General features: G+C 42.0%; 1 protein-coding gene across 10 annotated transcripts in view; it reads right to left on the minus strand.

The window, feature by feature from the left end:
* KDM6A (lysine demethylase 6A) overlaps positions 1–14619 on the minus strand; it is a 236587-nt gene extending 221968 nt beyond the window's left edge. For 9 of the 10 annotated variants that reach the window (XM_010388418.2, XM_010388415.2, XM_010388414.2 and 6 more), the window contains exons 1-2: positions 14089–14619; positions 13814–13877 (exon numbers count right to left, since the gene is read on the minus strand). Coding sequence is in view for 8 of the 10 variants with exons in the window: in XM_010388415.2 (XP_010386717.2) it covers positions 13814–13877; positions 14089–14249 (225 nt within the window). In the remaining 2 variants the exon portion in view is untranslated. The remainder of the gene's footprint in view (positions 1–13813; positions 13878–14088) is intronic. The other variant, XM_010388416.2, reaches the window with a different exon arrangement.
* Between the last annotated feature and the right edge of the window lie 297 nt (positions 14620–14916).

Raw genomic sequence — 14916 nt, forward strand, 5'->3', positions numbered from 1 at the left:
ATCACTTGAGGCTAGGAATTTGAGACTAGCCTGGCCAACATGATAAAACCCCATCTCTACCAAAAAATACAAAAAATAACCGGGAGTGGTGGCATGCACCTGTAGTCCCAGCTACTCAGGAGGCTGAGGTGGAAGAATCTCCTGAACCCAGGAAGCAGAGGCTGCAGTGAGCCATGGTTGCACCACTGCACTGCAGCCTGGGGGACAGTGAGACCCTGTCTACAAAAAAAAAAAAAAAAAAAAAAAAAAGATATTCATCTATAAAATAAGTTAAGAAACCAAAGGCTGTACTTTTTTGAACTAATCAAGAATGCAAATTTACATATTTTCTCTCTTCTATAATAAAAACCAAGAATAAATAACGAAAATAAATGAATCTTACAAACACAAGACAGTAAGTAGGCCGGGCGCGGTGACTCCTGCCTGTAATCTCAGCACTTTGGGAGGCCGAGGCGGGTGGATCACCTGAGGTCAGGAGTTCAAGACCAGCCTGGCCAACATGGTGAAACCCTGTGTCTACTAAAAATACATAAAATTAGCAGGGTATGGTGGCACATGCCTGCAATCTCAGCTACTCAGGAGGCTAAGGCAGAAGAATCACTTGAACCCGGGAGATGAAGGCTGCAGTGAGCAGAGATCACACCACTGCACTCCAGCCTGGGCAACAGAGCGAGACTCCATCTAAAAAAAAAAAAAAAAGAAAAAACAAACAAAAAAAAAACGACCAGTATTTTCATATAGCAAGAGGTAAAATTAACAAAGCATTTTAACAATATACAGTATGATCTCATTTGTGTGATCAAACTAACAGAATATGCTTGAAAAGTGAAAAGTTACCCAATAAACTTTTATCACTGGCTGCCTCTGAAAAAAAGAACTAAAGTGAGAGACGATGTAGGAATTTTTTTTTTTTTTTTTGAGACAGAGTCTCACTCTGTCAACCGAGGCTGGAATGCAATGGTGTGATCTCAGCTCACTGCAACCTCTGCCTCCCGGGTTCAAGCGATTCTCCTGCCTCAGCCTCCCAAGTAGCCAGAACTACAGGCACCCGCCACCATGCCTGGTTAATTTTTTTTGTATTTTTAGTAGAGATGGGGTTTCACTATGTTGGCCAGGCTGGTCTCAAACTCCTGACCTCATGATCTGCCCGCCTCGGCCTCCCAAACTCGGCCTCCCAAAGTGCTGGGATCATAGGCGTGAGCCACCACGCCCAGCCAGAATTTGTTTTTTAATATTTGGCCATACTACTCTTCTCTGTATCGTTCCAATTTTAGTATGTGTACTGCCAAAGCAAGCACAGAGGGCGATTTTCACTGTACCATCCTTTCTATAACTTTTCAGTTCTGTACTATGTGCAAGTATACCTATATTCAAAAAATTGCATGAAGGCATTTCAAAAGTCAAAGACAATAAGATGGCTGCAATTAGGATGGGGGCAGTGGGGATGGATGGAGGGAAACGGATTTGAGATCTGAAATGTAGGCCAGGCACAATGGCTCATGCCTGTAATCCCAGCATTTGGAGGCCAAGGCCAGACGATCACTTGTGTTCCAGAATTCAAGACCAGCCTGGGCAACATAGCAGGACCTCATCTCCACAAAGAAAAAACAAAAACAAAAACAAAACAAAACAAAAAACTTAGTCGCACGTGCTGGCACATGCCTATAGTCCTAGTTACGTGGGAGGCTAAGGTGGGAGGATCCACTTGAGCCTGGGAGGTCAGGCTGTAGTGAACAGTGATCATGCCAATGCACTCAGCCTGGGTAAAAAAGTGAGACTCTGTGTCAAAAAAAAAGTGGAAATGATGAGGTCTGGTGATTGGGAATTGAGAAAAAGAGATGTCAACAACAATCCCAAGGTTTCTGGCATGGGTAGTGGCAAATGACATTTACTAAGACAGTTAATATTAAAGACAATTACAAATTCAGTTTGCATATGTTCAGTCTGAGACACCTTCAAGATACCAAGGTAGTCAAGTAGGCAGTCAAACATATATGTAAATTGGGAACAGGTTGAGTAAAAAGGACCTAAAACACAGCATCCTTGCAAAGACTGAGATGTGGTCAGATACAAAGTCAAAGTAGCAAGGATGTTACAAAAGCCAAGAAAAGGCCTTTTTCAAGAGCTCTTAAGTCTGCCTCCATCTCACCCCTATTCCTAAACCACAGCTTTAAACTCGTCTTTTCCAAGATGTTATCATTATCCAAGATACTATCTTTTTTTTTTGAGAAGGAGTCTCGCTCTGTCACCCAGGCTGGAGTGCAGTGGCCAGATCTCAGCTCACTGCAAACTCCGCCTCCCGGGTTTACGCCATTCTCCTGCCTCAGCCTCCCGAGTAGCTGGGACTACAGGCGCCCGCCACCTCGCCAGGCTAGTTTTTTGTATTTTTTTAGTAGAGACGGGGTTTCACCGTGTTAGCCAGGATGGTCTCGATCTCCTGACCTCGTGATCCGCCCGCCTCGGCCTCCCAAAGTGCTGGGATTACAGGCTTGAGCCACCGCGCCCGGCCCCAAGATATTATCTTATACTGAGCACTTTCCATGCACCAAGCCCAATGCCACACATTTTACATTTTTTCCCCTAACACAAAATGCAATAGTCGGCAGGAAATGTATTACTACTTCTACTTTACCAATGAGAAACCTGAGGCTATGAAAGATGCTTGCTTGCCCAAGTATCACACATCTAGTAAGTGGTAGGAACAGAATTCTATCTTAAAATTCATGCATTGCTATCTACCCATCGGTACTGAAGTTCCTTTCCCTTACACAGTATCCTTCTCACAGTGGCCAGTACTATTCCCATAAAACCTACTTCTGGTCATGTCACTTCACCTAATTAAAGAGTTGAGTTTAACAATGCCCCAAAACATCCTATGGCCTATAGTGATGGGGCTCCTCACATGCCCAGCTATCTTTTCCCAATCCCACTGAAACACGCTACCCTCTACCCATACCCAACTATTCACAATTCCTCAAACACCATTTAACTTTATACCTCTAACTCGTTTTTCTTTTTTTTTTTTTTTTTTTTTTTTGAGACAGAGTTTCACTCTTGTTGCCCAGCCTGGAGTGCAACGGCACAATCTCGGCTCACCACAACCTCCACCTCCCAGGTTCAAGCGATTCTCCTGCCTCAGCCTCCCAAGTAGCTGGAATTACAGGCATGCACCACCACACCCAGCTAATTTTGTATTTTTAATAGAGGGGGGTTTCTCCATGTTGGTCAGGCTGTTCTCGAACCCCCGACCTCAGGTGATTTGCCAGCCTCGGCCTCCCAGAGTGCTGGGATTACAACAGGTGGGAGCCTCCACGCTCGGCTTATACTTCTAACTCTTTACCCTCTTTTTCCTCTTGTTACATCTACATGCCTGGTAAATTTCTACTCATGTTTCATAACCAAGGCTAAATGCTGAATCTTTGTGCAGTTTCCCTCAGTCACTTCTCCAGTCAAAACCAGCTGCTCCAGGCCAGACGTGGTGGCTCACGCCTGCAATCCCAGCACTTTGGGAGGCAAAGACAGGAGGATAACCTGAGGCCAAGAGTTCGAGACCAGCCTGGCCAACATGGTGAAACCCCATCTCTACTAAAAATCAAAAAAATTAGCTGGGCATGGTGGCGCATGCTTGTAATCCTAGCTATTCGGGAAGCTGAGGCACGAGGATCACTTGAACCTGGGAGGTGGAGGTTGCAGCGAGCCAAGATCGCACCACTGCACTCCAGCCTGGACAACAGAGTGAGACTCTGTCTCAAAAAACAAACTAACCGCTCCAGCAGGCATAGTGGCTCACGCCTGTAACCCCAGGATTTACGGAGGCTGAGGTGGGCAGATACCTTAAGCCCAGGAGTTAGAGACCAGCCTGGGCAACATAGTGAAACCCTGTCTCTACAAAAAAAATACAAAAAGTAGCCAGGCTTAGTGGTTCATGCTTATAGTCCCAGCTACTCAAGAGGCTGAGACAGGAGAATCGCTTGAGTCTGGGAGGCAGAGGTTGCAGTGAGCCCAGATAGCATGGCTGCACTCAGCCTGAGTGACAGCTGACAGAGTGAGATCCTGTCTCAAAAAAAAAAAAAACTAAACTAAACTGCTCCAAAATATGGAGAACTGTTGAAAACAGGAGTTCATTAAACTATCTTCAACACCTGTGCATACTTTAAATGATCCATAATAAAAAGTTTTAAATGTTTTAATTACTCCATCATTTCAGAGCTCATAGCACTTTGCATGTATCTTTATTATTACACTTACTACATCATATGATCACTCAGTCTGTCAGCCTCTACCAACAGACTGACTGCAGCAGGGCAGAGGCCAGGTCTTATTGGTTGCCCCAGAACCTGACACAATCCCTCACCCACAGCAGCTCAACAAATGTTTCATCAATCAATCAAGCAAAGCAAAAGCTTTTGTAGTCTCATTCTGATATTTGAAATTCAAAAACCTAAAATATTTATTGAACTACTGTATCCTGAAAACAAATTTTCCCTAAAAATAAAAACTATCCAGACTCACACAACTACAATTCATAAAGTTCTTAGGAAAAATTACCTCTTGTGTCACATATTATGTAATATTCTATCACAGAACCCTATCACAATATCAAAATACAAACAAAATTCACATCACATACTCAGCTAAATGTTTTCTACTCATTTTCCAAGCAACTATTTCTTAACTTCCATATAGCAAAAAACGAGGTCCATAGATATTTGAGATTAAGAAATTATTTTACATGTAATAAGGGCATCAGGGTTATGTTTCAGAAACAAGTATCTATGGATTACATGACGTGACTGATTGCTGAGATGTGCTTCAAAATAACATGAGTGAGGAGCAAGATATGTATAGATGAAACAGGACTGGTCATGAGTTGCAAACTATTGAAGCTGGGTGATGGTTGATTTTCAATACTTCTGAAAACACTGAAAATTTTTCCTAATAAACTTTTTTCAAAAAGAGAAAAATCTAATGAACATGTATTAAATTTATAGCCTGAAAACAACCCTTTGTCTAAAACAATTTCTTCCACTGTTCTAAACTAAAATGAAATAGATGACGTTATATATACCCTTAACTGTAACCCCAACTTTGTTCCTGAGAATAAACTTAGCAGAAGCATCTTCTATTTATTCTAACAAAGACAAAATACTCAGTCAGGCATGGTGGCTCATGCTTGTAATCCCAGCACTTTGGGAGGCTGAGGCGGGGCAATCAACTGAGGTCAGGAATTGGAGACCAGCCTGGCCAACAAGGTGAAACCTCATCTCTACTAATAACACAAAAATTAGCTGGGAGTTGTGGCGCACACCTGTAATCTTAGCTACTCGGGAGGCTGAGGCAAGAATCGCTCAAACCCTGGAGGCAGAGGTTGCAGTGAGTCAAGATTGTGACATTGCACTGCAGCCTGGGCAACAAGAGTGAAACTCCATCTCAAAAAAAAGACAAAATAATACCACAGAGAAAATGACAAAAAGCATACAAGAATACAATTCACAATTGAATGATATCAACAGTTTTAATAATATACAGAAGTAAACAAATGATGGAATAAAAGGAAGAAATAGGTAAGAGAAAAAACAATAAAAGCTTATAGAAGAAAGTTGCAAGCAGTCTACAAATTGGCTCAGAAACCTAAAACTGTCTAACAAGGGATTACTCCCACCCTTCCAGGTGACAGATTTTTGTGTGTGTTTTTTGTCTTTTTTTTTTTTTTTGAGATGGAGTCTCACTCTGTCTTCAGGCTGGAGTTCAGTGGCGCGATCTCAGCTCACTGCAATCTCCACTTCCTGGGTTCAAGCAATATTCTCCTGCCTCAGCCTCCTGAGTAGCTGGGATTACAGGCACGCACCACCACACTCAGCTAATTTTTGTATTTTTAGTAGAGACGGGGTTTCACCATGTAGGCCAGGCTGGTCTCGATCTCCTGACCTCGTGATCTGCCCACCTCAGCCTCCCAAAGTACCGGATTACAGGCATTTGCCACCACGCCCAGCCCACTTAGTTCTTAATCAGGTCCCAAGTATCAGCCTGTGCCAATTCAGACCCAAAAGTAAAGTCAGCAATGAAATGCTAAAGATCAAAACGAAGAATGAGTGCAGTGACTATCACAAAGCCATCTAAAACACAAAGAAATAGGACCTAACTGGCTACATCTCTACTTCATTCACTCCTACCCTCACTGAAGGACCATCAAGTTCAAAAGTATCCCAACTTGAGACTGTAATAAAATGAAACAAGGCCTTTACAAATATCTCTTCTAACTGTAGTCATGGTAGTTTAAACCCGTTTTTAGTCAACCAAAATATAACACTGTGGTGTACTCACTTATCAGTGTTTTTTTTTTTTTTTTTTTTTTTTTTGAGACGGAGTCATGCTCTGTTGCCCAGGCTGGAGTGCAGTGGTGTGTTCTCGGTTCACTACAACCTCCACCTCCTGGGTTCAAACAATTCTCCTGCCTCAGCCTCCTGAGTAGCTGGGATTACAGGCGCCTACCACCACGCCTGGCTAATTTTTTGTGTTTTTAGTAGGGATGGGGTTTTGCCATGTTGGCCAGGCTGGTCTTGAACTCCTGACCTCAGTTAATCCACCCGCCTTGGCCTCCCAAAGTGCTGGGATTATAAGCATGAGCCACCACGCCTGGCCTTATTGTATTATTTTTAAGGTAATATACGTCTATGGTGTTCTTAAAAAAAAAAAAAAAAGACAGTCTAGAAATCTATAAAACAGTTTAAAATCTCCCCTCCTTCTCACCCCAAAAGTGTCTTGTACTCCAAGATGACCATTAAGTACTTCTTGAGTGTCCTTCCAAACTGTCAGAGAATTTAAATTGACCCATGAACACTCATTTAAGAATCTCAAGAACTCATAACAAGGTAAACATTACTACAGAATGAAATCAAAGAAGGACAGAACACACAGCAGATCATCCTTTGAACATCTGCTAAAAGCTAAAATGTGATTTTTTTTTTTTTTTTTTTTTGAGACGGAGTCTCACTCTGTCACCCAGGCTGGAGTGCAGATGCACCATCTTGGCTCACTGCAACCTCTGCCTCCCGGGTTCAAGCAATTCTCCTGTCTCAGTCTCCCGAGTAGCTGGGGCTACAGGCGCCCGCCACCACGCCCAGCTAATTTTTATATTTTTAGTAGAGACATGGTTTCACCATATTGGTCAGGCTGGTCTCAAACTCCTGACCTCAAGTGATTCGCCCGCCTTGGCCTCCCAAAGTGCTGGGGTTACAGGTATGAGCCACAGCATCCAGCCTTAAAATGTGATTTTTCAATCATATTTTCCTAAACAAAATTATAAGACGTCTTGCTAACATCTAAATCAAGAAATACCAACTCCAAGAAACACAATCAACAAACAATCCCCATCTTTAAAAGACATTCTAACTTGTGAATTGTTAAATTTACCTTTCTCATAAACTTTCAGAGTATTTCACATTTTTCTTCTCCCAAAGATGTTCCTGTGTTAGTCATCCTTAAACTTATCTCACCCCTCTCAAAGAACTTAAGTTCAACACGAGCAAGAAATATCTGTTATCTTCATACTAACTGCATAGAAGACGTGCACTTAGTGCACATTAATACACTTTTAATTTACTGTCATGATAATTTACAAACCAATGTGGAAAACTGATAAAATTACATGTGAAGTTTCAATATGAGTACTTAAGACTGTCAATTATGCACTCATTAAATAAACTTCATTAATTAACTAATCTACAAATAATACATGTGAGTCCTAAACAGCCTAACCACTATTTCAGTTCTTAGACAAACTGGTGGTGTTTTCTTAACATAAATTAGCTCTCTAGATAACACATTTCAAAAATATTATTAATAATGCAGTGTTATCAGTCATTAACAATTTCAAAGAGTTCAAAGTATCACAATGAATTTCAAAGTAAAAATAAACTTAACAGAAATCCTTTCAAAGATGCAGAATATTCGTACTATGTAAACAAAAACTGTTACATAATTTAAGTCGGAGTAAGACTTACTCTGCAGCTAGCCAAGCAACGAACTTTCATTTTGGTTTAAAGTGCATGACCCATCACTTCACCTAAGTCACAAAAATTCATCTCTCAGGCAGTTTTCCTTAACAACTTAAGATACTGGCCAGGTGTGGTGGCTCACACCTGTAATGCCAGCACTTTAGGAGGCCACGGCGGGTGGATCACATGAGGTCAGGAGTTTGAGACCAGCCTGGCCAACATGGTGAAACCCCACCTTTACTAAAAACACAAAAATTAGCCGGGTGTGGTGGCAGGCACCTGTAATCCCAGCTACTCGGGAGGCTGAGGCTTAAGAATCACTTGAACCTGGGAGGCCGAGGTTGCAGTGAGCCGAGATCACTCTACTGCACTCCAGCCTGGGAATAGTGCCAGACTGTGTCTCAAATAAAAAAAAAAAAAAAAAAAGTGGCCGGGCGCGGTGGCTCAAGCCTGTAATCCCAGCACTTCGGGAGGCCGAGACGGGCGGATCACGAGATCAGGAGATCGAGACCATCCCGGCTAACACGGTGAAACCCCGTCTTTACTAAAAAATACAAAAAAACTAGCCGGGCGAGGTGGCGGGCGCCTGTAGTCCCAGCTACTCGGGAGGCTGAGGCAGGAGAATGGCGTAAACCCGGGAGGCGGAGCTTGCAGTGAGCCGAGATCCGGCCACTGCACTCCAGCCTGGGCGACAGAGCGAGACTCCATCTCAAAACAAAACAAAACAAAACAAAAGAAGTATCTAGAGGTGGCAGTCAAATGCTCTCTAGCTATTTCAATTTGTAATTGATTCAACAGAAAGAACTATTCACTGAAAAAGAAAACCAGAACTTTAAAAGTGCCTGTTTATGTACTGCTACAGTTCTAATTTGTGCCCAAATATGCAAACATGTTCTATAATCTTAGTATACCTTTATTACCAGGGACATATCAAAACTTTAGGAAATACCAATATATAAGACTTCGTCCACGTAAAAAATTAAGACTACAAGTGTTCAGAAGACAATCTTCCAAACTAGAAAACTCTTTAAAACATATTAAATTGAAGACCTAATTTTCAAATACACAGCATGACATTATTTCTATGGTTACTTTCTTTTTGGTTTTTTTTTTTTTTTTTTTTTTTTGAGACAGGGTCTCATGACTTTTCTAACCAAAACACTAGCCATCTTTAGCACTGGAAACGAATTTACAGGTTGAGCATCCCCAATCTGAAAATCCAAAATCTAAAACTTGTTGAGTACCAACATGACACTCAAAGGAAACACTCATTGGAGCATTTTGGAATTCAGATTTTCGGATTAGAGAATGCTCAACTGGTATGTATTCTGCAAATATTCTGAAATCCAAAAAAATCTCAAATCCGAAACACATCTGGTTCCAAGCATTTTGGATAAAGAATACTCCACCTGTATCCCTTTAAGCATCAGCAAACAAAAAACACACATAAATGAGGATGTTTTTAACCAACATCCAAATATTACAGTTTTAAAAAGCCACCTCTAGAACTGACCTAATAACTTCCCCCACCAAACATGCCAGCAAACCAAATTTAAGAAAATATGTTTCAATGGATCTTAAACTACTACTTCTATTATCAAAAAAATTTATAACACCAACTGTTTTAATGCTAGTATGTCCTAGGGAAAAAAGCACATACATTTTTAAGTGATATACAATCTATAACTTCTAAGTATTTTGTATTATCTTTCTACCAACAGAATTACCAAAAAAAGTTCCAATAAGAGTATTTAAGAAAAACTTAAAAATAAGATACTTTGGTCAAAACTGTGTAAGTATTTTAGCAATAGTTCCCTGACACAGATAAGATTCCCCAGTCCCCAAGCATTATTACTATAACTATACTTGATAGTACTACTATATTTAAACTTATTACATTTATGGTATATATTCCTATATACTCTAACTCAAATCCTTACTCTACTTAAAAAAAAAAATTACCCCAAAAGGTTTTCAAAACTGTACTAAAAAAGTCACAAGTTAATTTATGTTAAAATATTTTGCTTACTTTTCAATAACTCCACTGAAATTTTAAAAAGAATCTTGAATTATTACATTACCAGAAGATTAAGGGTCAGCACTGAAGAGCAAACTGTTCAAGATCATGCTATATTACAAGAACTCTAATTACGCAGGCTCTAGCTGTTCACAACCTTAAAGACATTACCAAAAAATAATAATATTATTAACTACTTTATTTTTTAATCCAAAACCCCAGGCATTGTATATCAAATGGCCATCCTACAAACAAAAAATTATTTCAATGACTCTTAATATAACTGAATCTGACAAAAACATTTGGGAGATGATGAGAAATCAGTGGTCTGGATAAACAATCTGCACACCTGGAAAAAGGAATACACATATACATATGTACACATATGCATACGTATACGTATGTACAAACGCATACATATAACGTATGTATACATATATGTATATATGTCTATACACATGTGTATACATATATACATATATGTATATATACGTATATATACACATAAATACATGCATGTGTGTAAGCACATGTATAAATATATACATAGGCAGACATATACACATACATACACATATATACATATGCATACATATATACATATGTGCATATGTAGACATGTGTATGTATGTGTATACATGTGCATATGTATACACATATACATATCTACATATGCACATATGTGCATACGCATATTATACATACACGTATTAAATATGTACATACATATATGTATGCATGTGTGTATATGTATATGCATATTATATATGCATGCATGTGTATGTACATATATGCGTATGTACACATGTGTGTATGTGTATATACGTGTGTACACATACGTATGCATGTGTATATATACGTATACACATATGTATATACATATATGTATATACATATGCACATGTGTATACATATGTGTATACATATATACATACGTATACATTTGTGTATATATACGTATATATGTTAAGGGGCAAGTAAGAGACTCATATTTAATGCTTTCAGCTTTCTAAAGCTTTTAGGTCAACAGTTTTTTTAACATACAAATGTGAATTTTAAAATCTTGAAAGAAAATCCAGTAATATACATAGGAACAAGAATTTTTGAAAACAAGTAGTAATAGCTAAATTTCTGCCAGAAAGGAAAAAAGTTACACAAAATGCAGACTAAATTGGAGCGGGGGCAGGGGGGGGCATGGCAGGACAAAAATCAAAGCTAAAAACATAATTCTGGGAGTTATTCAATTCCATTACCTGCCCTCAGGAAAGTAGCCTAAACCTGCCCAGTAAAGAAAAACCAACTCTTAAGACTTTCAGAGAATAAGAATTCTGAATTCTGAAACCAACATAGCTCAACATTCCACAAAAAAATACTGCTTCGAGGACTGTTAAAAGGATGAAACTAAATAATTCAATACTTCCTATAGCAGGACTCAAGCTCATTCACTTCATTCAGAATCCCAATTCAAACAGAGAGTGCAAAGTTATATAATGTCAAGCTTTACATTACACACCCCACTGGTATGTTCAGACTCACAAAGATGCAACCAAGAACTATATGCGGTTGCAAGCACATATCACAGAATGTTTTATTTTAATGTTAAGGCTGATGAATCTTGTCCTAAGCAGGTAGGACCTCACAAGCACTGAGTCTGAAGCAATGAAGATTTTTTTTTCTTTAACAAACTACTTAATCGTTCATCAAATTACCCCATATATCATGAAGCCCCCAAACATAGTGAAGCTTCACTAGTTTTTCTTTTTTAACATGCATTCAAACATCAAGTAATGCACAACTTGCCAAAAATATTTGAAAATGGTTAATTTTTTAAAATTTAAACTCGTTAGTGCATAACTGCAGAGTTTAATATTACAATCTGAAATTCAATGTTAAGCACTATTCACCGTGAATCTATCTGAATATGAGCATTCTAAGACATAAAATCAACTAGCATTTTACACATTCTCAACATAAAACATCAGATTCCATTTATTTTTTCATCACCATAAGCAAAAGCAATCGATTTGGCCAAACTTTTCCAAGTGAATTATCTTTGCAAGCAATTTTATCAATCCATGTTAGACCAGCAATAATCCCTCCAAAACAAAATAATGCTCTTTGAATTTAGATCATGTTTAATCTTTTGTAATAACAACTTTGACAGCAGTCAAATATTTTTAAATAAAATACTTTAAATACTCAAATTGGGGGAAAAAACTTTTAAGGCAGGAGACCAACAATTACTGACGCTTAAATCTTTCCAGAGCTAGTCACTGTTCATTTTTACAACAATAATTGCAATGAAGCCAATTAATACCTATGTAGTCAAAGTTTAATTCAAGTTTTCTGTATCGGTCAAAGGGGCCGGGCTTACTGAAAAGCATTATTTCCATTTAGTTTTCTGATCATTATATGCAATAAAACTCCTTATAATTACTTTGAAACAAAAACAAATTTGTAATTACAGATAAAAAGGAATTGATGACTCTGCTAAACCAAGCTACAGACAAAAATTCAGAACAAAAAAAAATCAACTTAAGAATAAAATGTTGGACTTATTTCAAACTTCCGTCTCAACTGTAACAATAAAGCTAGGTGTCAAATGCAAAGCTATGATTTCAGCTAGAAAAGAAAATGTCTAACGGACGCAACACCCATAGCACACACTCCAACTTTCACGGTCCCAATTACGAAGAAAGTATTCAAATATCATTGCAATCAGATTTTGGTCAGGAAATATAAATTGATGCCTAGAGATCGAGATTCCAGCCTTTGTTCAATAGCTTACGGATGGGTAACTAAATGTGCTACAGGTTGATAAGCATTTACCAGGCTTATGCATGCTGCTTCCAAGCTTGTGAAAGGTACAAGAATTCTATATGCAAATAATCTTGGGTAATTTTTTTTTAAACACCACTGAGCTACACACTCCGAAGGAAAGGCTTGTTCACGGCTACTATTTATTTCCATGTTTACCTCTACTCCCTCCCCCAAACCCCCCCCTTCACTTTCTCCTCCCACCCTGTCCCGCCATCTTGGGCCGATAGGAGCAGCCATTACTTAACTAAATGACAGTGCCAACAACTTTCCACACAAATAAACAGAGACTACACCCCGAATCCTCCCCAGTCTCCCCTGTCAGACACTCAGGAAATGAGGCTCCAGGAAGAGAACACATTTACAAATAACTATGGTATTTCTATGCCAAAAAGACCCAAAAAGTAAACAAGTCACCTAACTTCAGGTAACACACATTGCGATCGAGATACATGTCAACAGCCCAATGCAAACTCTTCACCGACCTAAACTCCGTGAAACTTCCCCCTTCTGGGAGCGGGGACACAAGAAAGCCTAAAACATTTGGTTAGCAGTAGGCATCACGAACAGCCTGCTTGAAGGAAAAGAATTTTTTTAAACCCGTAAGAGGCAAGTTAAGTCCGGAATTTGGGGAAATCTGAACACATTCACGATCCCTTGACCCTAAACATGCACCTCGAAGATCATCGGCCTATCCCCAAAAAGCTGTAAAATAGCAGGCAGTTTTGTCGACCCAGTTGAGCCCGGCCCCAAAGCGATCCCGTCTCTGTTCCTCCAGCTACAAGAGGAAAAGAGCAATTTCGCAAGGGAGCAAGCTGGGTACCCGTGGGTGGGGGGAGAGCAGAGGCAGGAAATAGTTTTCCGGAAGCCCCTCGACCGTCGTCCGCGGCCACAATGAGCGCAGCCCCGGCCGCGGGGCCCGGGGCGAGCGCGGCGCCGGCCGGGGAGACGGTGTCCGCGCTCCGACTCGCAGCTGCCTTACCTTGCCCAGTAGGGCCTTAGTCCTGGCGCCATCTTCATGAAACCTCACGAACCCGAAGAGGCGGCTGTGGGAAGAGACACAGGCTACTCGTTAACGCTCCGGGAACGCCACCGACCCGTCCCTGCCCGAGCCCGAGGCCCCGGCGGAGGCGGCGCGAAGAGCGCCAAACCGAGGTGCCCGCCCCGCCGCCGCCAGAGACAAGCCGCGCTCGGGCCTCCCGGGAGAGCGGCTACTGCCCGTCCGGAGCCGACCGGGCGAGTGACGGCGGCCCGTACCTGTCCAGTCCGCCGAGCGCCTCCCTCTCCTCGGCTGTCAGGCTGGGGGACGCCTCCTCGCTCTCGCCGCTCGCTTTTCCCGCCGCCATTTTCTTTTCCTCATCACCGAAAGCGGCGGCGGCAGCGGCGGCGGTAGCGAGCGACACTCCGCAGGATTTCATGGAAACGCAGCGAATTCACAACTCCAACGCCGACACCCCCCTCGGACCGGGGCCCGCAATGACGCCCCCAATCTGCGCGCGGGACCAGCACACCAACTTTATCGCCGCCTCCTCCTCCGCCGCGGGCGGCGGCGACGAAAAATCCCAACGCGGCGGCGGTGAAGGCGGCGGCGGCAGGGGCTGCGGAGCCCCCCGGTCGGCAGCGGCGGCTTTCGGCTGTAGGGTCACATCGCGGGGCTGGGCAAGGGGCAGCCACGGGCGGGGACGGCGGGAACGGCCGGAGCGCGCGGGGCTGGGGAGCACTGGGGGGATTCGTTGGAGACACAAACTTCCCCGGCACCAGCACAAAGTTGTTGTAATTGTGTCACACAGCGAACCCCACGCCGCCGCCGTGACCCCCCCCTCCCCGCCCGACTGGCGCCACCAATCGGCGCGGCCCGCACGACTCACGTGACCTTTGTTGACTCACGTCAGCCGTGGCTCCACTTAACTTGCTAGCTGCCCGAGCCCCGCCCACCGAGGCCGCCACCGAGAGGGGAGCGGGACGCAGGCCAATTCTGGCCGGTGGTTGGCTGCTGGGCGCGTCTGTCGGGGGAAGGGTTGTCACCGAGAGGGAGCTTCCTGTTAGGTTGTGCTGGTTAAATACACCGGGGCAGAGAATGGAGGG

The sequence above is a fragment of the Rhinopithecus roxellana genome, chromosome 7 (assembly GCF_007565055.1).
Source record: "Rhinopithecus roxellana isolate Shanxi Qingling chromosome 7, ASM756505v1, whole genome shotgun sequence".
Lineage (NCBI taxonomy): Eukaryota > Metazoa > Chordata > Mammalia > Primates > Cercopithecidae > Rhinopithecus > Rhinopithecus roxellana.